The following is a 12,133-nucleotide window of genomic DNA, read 5'->3' as shown; positions in this document are numbered from 1 at the left end:
TCAGAATCTCTTTCTCCCCTCAACTATGCTGATCTCAACTATGCTGAGTTTAGCTTTTTGCCCTTGTTTGGTAGACCGGGTGTGCTGAGAGTTTCTCAGCTGAGAAGCTGTTTGGTTGTCACGTATGACTTGAGCTGTGCTATACAAAAATAAAAAGCAATCTGGTCTCTGGATACAAACGGTTAAAGCAATCGGGTCCCTGAAAAGAAAACTAAAAAGCAATCGGGTCCCTGGTCGCCGCCGCCGGCGAGGGAAGCCGCCGCCAGCGAGAGGAGCCGCCGCCGGAAGGGGAGTCCCTCCTGCTCCGCGCCTGGTGAGGGCGAGCTGCTCCCCTGCTTGAGGCCGCCGGCGAGAGGAGCCGACGCCGGAAGGGGAGTCCCTCCTGCCCCGCGCTTGGTGACGGCGGTCTCAGCCGCGACGGCGCACTGAGGCGTCCTTGGGTGGCCGGCCAGGGCGAGCTGCTCCCCTGCTTGAGGCCGCCGGCGAGAGGAACCGCCGCCGGAAGGAGAGTCCCTCCTGCTCCGCGCTTGGTGACGGCGGTCTCAGCCGCGGCGGCGCACCGAGGCGGCCTTGGGTGGCCGGCCAGGGCGTGCGTGACCTGCTGAGCCTGTGCTGTGGAGGGAGAGAGAAGGGGGAGAATGGAGAGGAAGAAAGGTGGGGGCGCGTGACCCCTGCGCGCTCGGGCTGACTTGCGGCCTCGGGATGCGTTTTCGGGCGAGCAGAGCCCGGATGAGGAGCGAAGCTCGATTTGAGCTTCCCTAGGCAGGGCTGCGACCCCTTTTCCGTATCTGTTGAGATTTTCTCTGTTGGACCGACCCGGTTTAACAAACAAGATCTCTTGGTAAAAGTGGGATGAGGAGAGAATATCTGAGCTCCCTCGGTCTACCAAATACACCCTTACTTTTCCAATTCTGAATGCTGCATCAATTAAGATGTTTTCAAGTCCCCACGTAGTTCATCCAAGTCGGTCCTATCGTACTTCCATAGAGCATAGGCGCACGCGGTCGCGCGCTTCACGAACGGCTGCGATTTGCATCGAGACGGAGAGTATTATAGGCGTTCTTTTTCAAACAGACTTTGTCAATTTGTTCCCTAAAAAAAGGACTTTGTCAATTTGTTCCGGTTAAGAGCATCTCAAGTCCCGCCTTTTAAACCATTTTTTAAAGGACTTTGATGCGTGTTCGACAGAAAACCATCAGAGTATCCGACGCCGTGAGGCCATCCCTGCTACACAGGGCATGGTCTAGGCGCCCTGGACGCAACGCGTGGGCGTCGTGGCGGGCCATACATGTCATTGACACATCGTTGGTCATGCGGTTGCTCGTCGCCTTTAAACCCGTTGCCTGCCTATCTAGTCAAGCCGCGTTAACGGCGCACAGGTTCCTCCAGGCGCATAAGGAGACGTCTCGTCGAGCATGGCCACGTGACGAGACGCGTTGAGGTTAATGCGCGCCACCACCCTCACGCTTGCCTCACAAACAGACTCGTTGAGCCCCTATCACAAAACCCTAGCGGATCCGATGGAAAACTAGCCTCCTCGCCATGTCGCACCACCGCAACCGCGACGGATTCAAGTGCGGCAGCCTCCGAGGCATGAGACTTGTACGACCCACGCTAACCGGTGCCATCGGACACGCGCCTGACTAGCAAGTTGGAGATCCAAGACCACAACCGTAGGCTAACGAAGGTGGGCGAACCCAACCTGGGATCCACGACCACATCCGCATGCTAACGGAGGTGGGCGGACCCAACCTAGGCACCCACGGGCCACGACACCTGGCACGGCTCGATGGCCTCAATATTGGCCCTCCGATGCAAGAGAATGCGGCGGGGCATCACTTTTTCTCCGACGGGCTTGGTCACACTATCGAGGGGACTCGACGTGGCGATCCGAGCGTGAAGATGCCACGGTTGCCACCGCCATCTCCACCAGCGCGATGGCTTCCCAAGGGGGGTGACGTCCTACTCCACGTCGTTCCGTTCATCGTCATTCCGGGCCGGCGCTCTCCACCCTGTCGATCACGTGCGCCTTCCCCTACCCCGCGCCATCGATCAAACACGAGGTGAAGGAGGATTTCACAACGCTAGTGGCGAGGCGCAACCCCTCGCACTACATCGGGATCGTGAGGCGTGGCAATCGACGCCTGACGAGGGTTCACCTCGGCAATGCCCATGTTTATGGACTTAGGGTTTCGGGGAAAGGAGACAATGGATATTCTGGGAGCGAGAGTAGGCACATGACTTACCCAGGTTCACGTCCCCATGGTGGAGGATCGCTATATCCTGCTAGCAATCCAATATATGAACATAGTGTTTACAGGGAGCCGTAGGCGGAGTTGTATCTAGTCTAATCTTGTTCGGGTATGATATGCCATGATCTAAAGGGTGCCCCTGCCTAGCTTTATATATTCAACTAGGCTAGGGTTTACAATAGTACTAGTCGACTACGTATTGGAGTCCTCTTTCTTGTAGTCCAAGTCGATATTACATGCAGGTTCAGCTTGTTGAGTCCTTGTGCTAGTCCACCTCCACAACTGGCCGCAGGTATAATAATAATGGGTACCTGAAAGGGTATACCCATGACAACGCCTAATGGCAGTAGCCTGCGCCGCCCCAAGATGGAGCAGGATGTTGACGACGGCAGGGTGGCCACGTACCTCCATCAGCAGAGGCTCGTTGCCAGCAGCGACGACCAGTGGATATACTTTATAGGTATACCAACGACGTAGACCAATTCTGGGCCCAGGTGGCCCACATATGTTGGATGGGCCTATGGCCCTACTAGGCGGCCCCGTTGCTTATTGACCAAGACGGGGAGTCCAAAATCAGAAGCTCTAGCCGAATCCAGCATTGCCATAGCAGGCCGGATCCCTACCGACATAGGTTAGCCGGATATCTACGTGTATGGCAAGTTGTACCAATTAGGTTAGTGCTAGTAGGGTCCGAACTGGACTACTCCTTGTAAACCCTAGATCCTAACGCCTTTATAAGCCGGATCCCGAGAGCTCTTCATGCAGAACCAATCCTCTCATTGTAAACGCGCATGTTTTGCCCTTATAGTGAATTATAGCAGCGCACACGCAGGGTTCCTCAACCGTTGCGAGATCTGAAGCTAGCTAACTTGTGTCTCGTCGTCCCGGAAGCTTCCCGCCTTACGCCCACCCCTCTCTCTCTCTCTCTCTCCACACCGTGAGGTACCCTTCATGGCGTACTCGTCATTCACACAACGACATCATCGACATGGATGGAGTCGTTGAACGACCACAAGGCGTGGGAGGGGAACATCGAGGCTATCATCACGGTGTCGATCCACGTCTCCTGCAGGCCCATCGCCAACCTCACGTGCAACGATGGGGAGCTAGACCTAGACGAGCTGTGAAGGACGAGCCACCGCTCCGCGCGGGAAGAATGAGCTTTTCATCATAGGGATAGGGTATACATATGTGTGTTCGTGTGTTCATGTAGATAAATGTATGTACATATTTGGAAGTGTTTTCTGTGTTTCAAAAGAAAATCTGTGTAAACAGACACGTCACCAGCTGCAAAAGCGACTTCTCTTTCTTCTGCCGGAAGAAAAATAACTCAACCCGTCCGTTTCAGAAAGCTAGGGACCTGAAATCACGCTCAATTAACAGGACCATCGTTCCCAATAAAAAAAGCCTTGAGCAGCAAGAAAGAGTCGCCACGGCCAATGGGGATGCAAACCCAGACGCAAAACCGGCAGCCGTTTCCGCGGTTTCGTTCGGAAAGCGGGAGGAGATCGAGGACGCCGCGTCGTCCGTCGGTCTCAGTCTCACCATGTGTGCTCTGCTCGTCTCTGCTTTACCGGTCGGCGCCCATGGGAATGGAATGGAACGTGCGTAATCCGGGCCCAAAACCAAAACCAAAAACCAAAATCCCAATCCCAATCCAAAACCATGGCTTGCTGCGCAGGGCAGGACGTCGGAGGAGGAGTAATTAACCAATTACTCGACCCCGTTCCTCCCCTATAAAACGCTCCTCGTCCGGCGACTTCTGCCACATCCCAAACCCGTCGTCTCATCTGATTCACTTCTGCGAGATTTTTCCCCACAGCGTCGTCCACGTTTGGTGTTCTCCTTTGCGAGGTAATGCGTCTCTCCTCTTCGTCGCAATGCCGCTCATTAGACTTTGTTAGAGTGTGTGCTTTATTCCCTTGCAAAATACTACAGTACTTCAATGGTTTTTGGGCATCTTCTCTAATGCTTTTCCTACGAAAGAGATGTTCTCTGTTCTTCTTGTTCCCAACGTAGGGCTGTTGTCGCAGGCAGCGGCATCGTCGACGCGAGCTCGCTGTCCGTCAGGTCGGCGTAGTTTAGGCGCATTTTGCAAGGACCAAGAACCGGTGCTTTGTTTTCCACAAATATTATCTGGGCGATCTTTTCGCTATGCCCCGTCCTTTTCTGATGCCACTAGAGCATGACAATCATGCTTAACTAACTAACATCACCAGAGAATCGCCACCTGGTATGCTAATTAGCACTAGCTTTATGCTCTTGTTCTTGGTGTTTCCCCATGGTTTCCGGCCACGAGCTTTGTGCTCACTGTCTCTGGCATACTACCCTGTAGAGCGTAGCCCAAAGCTTCTAGAAGGGGGATGTGTGTCTCCCGTGATAGGGCCCACTTGTCATCGCTAGGTGGATTAGTCATCATCCTCTTTGCTTATTTTCCAAGTCAGTCTCATTGCTCTTATCCGTTGGTTTCTAGATGTAATCCGACCCGTCGCCGTCAAACCACCAACTTTTCCTCATCACCACCTAATCCAATTTGATATTTCCAGAGCTTGAAAAAGCGAAGCATCCACTTTCTTCCCCCCTTTCATTTCAATCCAGTCCTTGAGTCGACTGTGTGCACCTGTCAAGATCAACATGCAGTTTATATTGGAGGAAAAAAAGGTTGAAACTTTAGCAAAGCAGCCAGTAGCTGGGCCAGCATATGCTTATTGGATTCTTGCGCATACTATGCGTAATTAGTGACACCAGGACATTATAGTATTTTGTGGGCACAGTAATTTGGTGTTATCCACTGTCTCAGCTGAAAGGTCCTACCATTACCAATACCACTCTGGTTAGCCACCACCTGTCCCTCCCAGCACCTCTGACTGGGGTTTTTGCTGCTCCTGTCTATTTATTAGCCCCTCTGGATCTTGAGAAACCCTCCGCCGTTTGGCTTCTCCCCTCACACACCTCGCCATTTGGTATGTGAACCTCTGCTTCTGATGTAGTAAACTAGTTCTTTCCATCCCACTGCTCTGTTCTTGGGCGGGATTTTGCTTCGATTTCTAGCTAATATGGCCTGAAATCTTGGACTTTGGGGCTACCTGTACACCTTATTGATCGGGCTTGCTCCAGTTTGGTTGCTCCAATGTGTTTTCTTGGGGTTTCCTGCTCTTCTTGTTGGTCTTTGGTGGGTCGTCAGCTCAATCTCGCCTCGGTTTTGCTGACACATGTTCTTGAGTTTGTGGGGTTCTCTCACCCGAATCTCCCCTAGATTGCTTGCCTGCAGATTCTCATGTCCTCTAGTGGTTTATGAGCGGACCCTCCTCCTTTCCCCCAATCTTTTTTTTTACCAGAGTCAGTTAGAAAATTTACTGCCCTCGCAAATAAAATTGTTGACTTTTCTTGCGGAGAAATGTGTCTGGGTTACAGATGCCCAATAATCTGAAAATCTCTACACCCATTTGCTCAGTTGTTGCCTTTTTACCCCTGTCCGAAACATTCGAACGACTCTAGTTTGGTGTGGAGTCGGTGCTTGATTTAGTTCGTTGAAAGATCAGTACTTAGTCTATCGTCCCGTTGCTTCGCTATTTTGGATCTGCAAGATTATTAAAAGTTTCGCCTGAGATTAATCGCATACCTTAGCATTTTTTTTTATTTAGAAAGTCCAGTCCTTGGTGTGGTGTGTTGATGTGATTATTGATGCTTTAGCATGATCTACTTGATTTATTGTGCAAATGTTCTGATTCTTCTGGGCTAACTGAAAATCTTTATCTTGCTCTGCAGTTTTGTGTCCTGAGCCATGGCTGCCAAGCTGACTCGTCTCCACAGTCTCCGGGAGCGCCTTGGTGCCACCTTCTCCTCCCATCCTAACGAGCTCATTGCCCTCTTTTCAAAGTAAGGATCTGAAAACATGCCTACCTCTCTGTGAAATAACCTCTGTTCTGCTACCCAAAAAATGTTAACATGGTATAAATTTCGTCATCTCTGCCTTTAGTTAGTTTGTAGCAAAGCACGATGAATAATAGATATACTGATGCATATGCATAAGTTCGGACCTTGATCTTGCATAGTTATTCAGGAATAGTATGTTGGCCTGTAATATTTTTTCATGAGCTCCACCACAGGAATTTGGATCAAGTTGAATATTGATTCTTTTACCTAGGCTCCATTATACTCTTTTACACAGTGCTGTTTATACTGTTTCTTTTTCTCAAATATCACTCTCTACAGGTATGTTCACCAGGGCAAAGGAATGCTTCAGCGCCACCAGCTGCTCACTGAGTTTGAAGCCTTGTTTGAGGCTGACAAAGAGAGATATGCACCCTTTGAAGACATTATCCGTGCTGCTCAGGTAATGGCGGCAACATCCCTAGTCAAGTGCTTTCAGTTGAAACTTATACACCAGGGAATCTAATTTGCTTGCTTGAGTTCAATGTAGGAAGCAATTGTGCTGCCCCCATGGGTTGCACTGGCCATCAGGCCTAGGCCCGGTGTCTGGGACTACATACGGGTGAATGTTAGCGAGTTGGCTGTTGAGGAGCTGACAGTTTCCGAGTACCTAGCATTCAAGGAACAGCTTGTTGATGAGCAGTAAGTTGCAGAATGAAATCTTAGCAGTTGTAGGCACACATTGTACATTCTACATGTCGTGAATAATAACCTTATAAGGATTCCATCTCTTTTTCTTGACAACAGCGCCAGCAGCAAGTTTGTGCTTGAGCTTGATTTTGAGCCTTTCAATGCTTCCTTCCCGCGTCCTTCCATGTCCAAGTCCATTGGAAATGGGGTGCAGTTCCTTAACCGTCACCTGTCTTCCAAGCTGTTCCAGGACAAGGAGAGCCTCTACCCACTACTGAACTTCCTGAAAGCCCATAACTACAAGGGCACGGTAAGCTTCCAATACATAGAACCTGCCAAGTGATATGCACTTCAAAAGTTTTCGTTGTGATAATTGCTTGAAATCTTAAATCACCTATGGACCATGAAATCCTTTAGAGAACCACTTTATGAGTTGATCCATGCTTCTTCAGTAACAAAATGCTGTTTTCAATTACAGACAATGATGCTAAATGACAGAATTCAGAGCCTTCGTGGGCTCCAGTCAGCCCTTAGAAAGGCAGAAGAGTATTTAACGAGCATCCCTGAGGACACCCCGTCCTCTGAGTTCAACCACAGGTTATTTCCTTATAAATTGCCTTCACCACTTAGCTCAGGTTGAACTGCAAATGGAAATAGTTTCGCATGATTTCTTCATGATTTGGGTGCAGGTTCCAAGAGCTTGGCTTGGAGAAGGGTTGGGGCGACACCGCTAAGCGTGTACAGGACTCCATCCACTTGCTTCTTGATCTACTTGAGGCCCCTGATCCAGCCAGCTTGGAGAAGTTCCTTGGAACTATACCAATGATGTTCAATGTTGTTATCCTGTCTCCACACGGATATTTTGCTCAATCCAATGTGTTGGGATACCCTGATACTGGTGGCCAGGTAAAGGCTGCTTAAAATCTAATTGCATGTTAACTAGTACTTCTAGGCTTTTCTAGTTTTGATCTCACATGCTATTGTATTACAGGTTGTGTACATCTTGGATCAAGTCCGTGCTTTGGAGAATGAGATGCTTCTGAGGATTAAGCAGCAAGGCCTTGACATAACCCCTAAGATCCTCATTGTATGTTTGAGATAACAATGTTGAATATTCCAGCTTGTAAGACCTTGTCAGTTTGTTGTGAGTGATTGAGTAAATGTGCCCACACAATTTTATCTTATGCAGGTCACCAGGCTGTTGCCTGATGCTGTTGGAACTACATGTGGCCAGCGGCTGGAGAAAGTTATTGGGACTGAGCACACTGACATTCTCCGTGTTCCATTCAGAACTGAGAAGGGGATCCTCCGTAAGTGGATCTCTCGTTTTGATGTCTGGCCATACCTGGAGACATACACCGAGGTAAATGCTTTATTCGATAGACCATCTTACAGAGATGAACATAGTATGCATATTCTGAGATCATACATGTTGGTACAGGATGTTGCAAACGAACTCATGAGAGAAATGCAGACCAAGCCTGATCTCATTATTGGCAACTACAGTGACGGTAACCTTGTCGCCACTCTGCTTGCGCATAAGTTGGGAGTTACCCAGGTGTGTTTTGTTGTCACTGAGTCTCTCGATATTTTTATTTGTTTTCAGTTAGAGAAGTTACTAATTAATCTTCTATATGAATACAGTGCACCATTGCCCATGCTTTGGAGAAAACAAAGTACCCAAACTCAGACATATATTTGGACAAATTTGACAGCCAATACCATTTCTCATGCCAGTTCACTGCTGACCTTATTGCCATGAATCACACTGATTTCATCATCACCAGCACATTCCAGGAAATTGCTGGAAGGTAACTTCTACATATTTTCAGCAAAATATTGCTGGTTGTACTAGTAGTACAATGTTTATCTTATGCTTCCTTCATTCCTTTCTGCAGCAAGGACAGCGTGGGCCAGTATGAGTCTCACATTGCTTTCACCCTCCCTGATCTCTACCGTGTTGTCCATGGGATTGACGTGTTCGATCCCAAGTTCAACATTGTCTCTCCTGGAGCAGATATGACTGTCTACTTCCCATACACTGAAACTGACAAGAGGCTTACTGCCTTCCACCCTGAAATTGAAGAGCTCCTTTACAGCGATGTTGAGAACTCTGAACACAAGTGAGCACTGAACTGCTGATTACTCCGCTTTTCTTTGGCAATGATTTAAAAAAAAATATTACACTTGCTTTTCTGATGCAGCTGTCCATTTTTTCTGGTCCATCAGACCTTTGTTTAGTGGCAATACCTAACCGTTTCTGACCTGAACTTCTTAAACATACAACCTTTAATATAACAGAACAATAATTATTGTGTCCCAGGCTCTCATCTGGCTTAGGACTTCAGTGTTTATCTGGAAAATTGCTTAAAACAACTGCTTACTTTTTCATGTATGGACATATAGACCACAGTACATGCTATACCGTTTGAGCATTAAATCCTTTTAAAAATTTTGTGCAGGTTTGTATTGAAGGACAAGAACAAGCCTATCATCTTCTCAATGGCTCGTCTTGACCGTGTGAAGAACATGACAGGCTTGGTTGAGATGTTCGGTAAGAATGCTCATCTGAAGGATTTGGCAAACCTTGTGATTGTCGCTGGTGACCATGGCAAGGAGTCCAAGGATAGGGAGGAGCAGGCTGAGTTCAAAAGGATGTACAGTCTCATTGAGGAGTACAAGTTGGAGGGCCATATCCGGTGGATCTCAGCTCAGATGAACCGTGTTCGCAATGCAGAGTTGTACCGCTACATTTGTGACACCAAGGGCGCATTTGTTCAGGTAAGCACATGCTGTGTCATATTCTAGCATAATTACTTGTTTGAGAAAAACAACCTTGAGTTTGAATTGTGCTGAACTCTTGTTTCAATTGTTCTTAGCCTGCATTCTATGAAGCATTTGGCCTGACTGTTGTCGAGGCCATGACATGTGGTTTGCCCACAATAGCGACATGCCATGGTGGCCCAGCTGAAATCATTGTGAATGGTGTCTCTGGTTTGCACATCGATCCTTACCACAGTGACAAGGCTGCAGATATCCTGGTCAACTTCTTTGAGAAATCCACGGCGGATCCAACCTACTGGGACAAAATGTCGGAAGGTGGCCTGAAGAGAATTTATGAGAAGTACGTATTCTACTCTTGCAGTCCACTCAATTTACATGTTATAATATGCCGAAGAAATTATCATCTTGATTGAGAAAAACCGAAATGGGCTAGATGAGTGCTTGCACTCACATGTTATGTAGAAGCATATTTGTTGTGATATAATAGATTTGCATTATCATGCCAGATACTAGTGTATGGCTTCATTTTTCTATGATCAAATATTGATCCTATTACTTCGCAATGTTCAGGTACACCTGGAAGCTGTACTCAGAGAGGCTGATGACCCTGACTGGTGTATATGGTTTCTGGAAGTATGTGAGTAACCTTGAGAGGCGTGAGACTCGCCGTTACCTTGAGATGTTCTACGCTCTGAAGTACCGCAGCCTGGTAAGTTACCTGACTGTCAGAGAGCGATGTACAGCAATGTCCATTTCTGCAAACTAGCCACTTACTAATTTTTTCTCTTGGATGCAGGCTGCTGCAGTTCCATTGGCTGTCGATGGCGAGAACACGGACAATTAGTGTGGGACATGAAGAGGTGCCTTCAGAGGGCGAAGTGTTGGCTGCGCTATGATTTGATTGTCTACCGTAGTTTTCATTTGGTCTATTGTGGAGTGTGTACTTGGATGTCTCCGGCACTTGTGTGAGGTTTTGGGCAGTGCTTTTCTGGTTCCTGCTAGCTGCATATGTTGTCTTCAATAAACGCCTGCCCGTATTGTTCATCTCTTATAATTCAATGCAATCTTCTGTTGCCTCAAGCTTTTCCAATTCTCACTTGTCATGGATCAACCTGATGATTGTCGTCGTGTGCCAGTGCATGGGAATTACCAGTTGCGATGACTCATCACAGCTGAGCGATTTAAGAAGAATTACCTTTGTCCAACGTGATCAAAACAAGCATAAACTTCACTGTTAATTCAAATTTGGCGCAAGTTTTTTCAGCTGTGGAGTTTGTGTGGAGCATATTGCAGCTCTTTTACACACGCAACAAAATGCCACCTACTCTGTGTCGCAGCACCCTTTATGTTGTAGTAAATGTCAATAGCCACCTTATAAGTGAGAGAAAGCTTCCTGAACCGAGAGAGGTGTTTCAGTTTAAAGAGAGCCGAGGGAGGTGAAGGAAGGCCAGAGCGATAAATATTAGTTAGTAGAATCCATTTGGAAGCAACGTACAGTACTATATTTTTAGATTAATACACTAGATCAGCAGGGCTAAGCGCACAAGTCAATCTGAATGCACATATCAGATTGGCGAAAACCTGATGGTGAGGATTGGGAGGTACCAGAAAATGCATTAGTGTTTGTGTTCCTGTTGTCTCCACTGTTGGCCACTTTCGCGGTCGGTAGTTTAGCCGCCGTTAGGGGTGACGATATTCACCATAGGGACAAGGAACATCACACCACTCGAGCTATGGCTGCTAGGGTGCACCAAAGTGATGCGTGTTGGATTTCACGTTGTGCAACGTTCTTGTCACGGACCTGGTATGTCGACAAGGACGTCGAGGATGCAGAGCTAGGAGAAGGCAAGAAGCAGCACTGAGAAGTGAAACCCGAGAGGAGGTGGACCAGCTACGCAAGTCAAAACGTGAATGACGCCAAACTGCCTGATTCAGTGGACAGGCTTGGACGAGCTGATCCCATGGCTCTTCGCCTGAAGCTCCTGGAGGCGCCGTCTTTTGAAAGCCACAAACTGTAAAACGAGACGTATCTGAGCTTCTCCCTCCTGCTTCTAGGCCTAGCTCTCCCCCAGATTCTCCAATCCTCCCTCATGCTGCTACTTGATCTTGTATGCCGGAGAGTATAGCTACTGATCAGAATTCTAAGCAAGTATACCCGCAAAAATAAATAAATTCTAAGCAAGTATCTGCTGTATCTGTCGAGGTTCTTATCAGCTATTTTATAATTTTTTTCGAGTTGTTGTTTACTTCTAAAATTGCATCTTAAAAATTCTACAAGATGGTCGCAATTAGCTGCCACTCTTTGTTTTGCAACAAAAATAAAATAGTACAATCTTCCATGAGTCTTGCTAGTTGGCATATAGTCAGCCAGTACCTCTGTGATTTAGTTGTTTCTCCACTCGTTTCCTCCGAAGCGCCTCCCTCACTACCGCCAGCACCGCCCCCCTTTGAAGGTTCTCTCACACTCGCGGTCGCCTTTCCCACCGCTTGTCCCAGCCGCCACACGGCCCTCGCCCCGCCCCGTTCGCGACGTC

The 12,133-nt window shown here is 48.0% G+C and overlaps 1 protein-coding gene across 1 annotated transcript; it reads left to right on the top strand.

The window, feature by feature from the left end:
• The first annotated feature begins 5,075 nt into the window (after window positions 1–5,075).
• LOC127317859 (sucrose synthase 1) lies at window positions 5,076–10,679 on the top strand. Its single transcript, XM_051348458.2, has 16 exons — window positions 5,076–5,215; window positions 6,021–6,131; window positions 6,468–6,588; window positions 6,676–6,827; window positions 6,933–7,125; window positions 7,294–7,412; window positions 7,505–7,721; window positions 7,807–7,902; window positions 8,005–8,178; window positions 8,257–8,373; window positions 8,460–8,626; window positions 8,714–8,938; window positions 9,278–9,596; window positions 9,695–9,939; window positions 10,170–10,308; window positions 10,396–10,679. Exons 2-16 carry the CDS (start codon window positions 6,037–6,039, stop codon window positions 10,441–10,443), a joined length of 2,427 nt encoding a protein of 808 aa, XP_051204418.1. The 5' UTR covers window positions 5,076–5,215; window positions 6,021–6,036; the 3' UTR covers window positions 10,444–10,679.
• The last annotated feature ends 1,454 nt before the right edge of the window (window positions 10,680–12,133 follow it).

This window comes from Lolium perenne, chromosome 7, assembly GCF_019359855.2.
Source record: "Lolium perenne isolate Kyuss_39 chromosome 7, Kyuss_2.0, whole genome shotgun sequence".
NCBI lineage: Eukaryota > Viridiplantae > Streptophyta > Magnoliopsida > Poales > Poaceae > Lolium > Lolium perenne.
The sequence above is the reverse complement of the archived record's forward strand: the minus strand, read 5'-3'. Positions and strand labels throughout refer to the sequence as shown.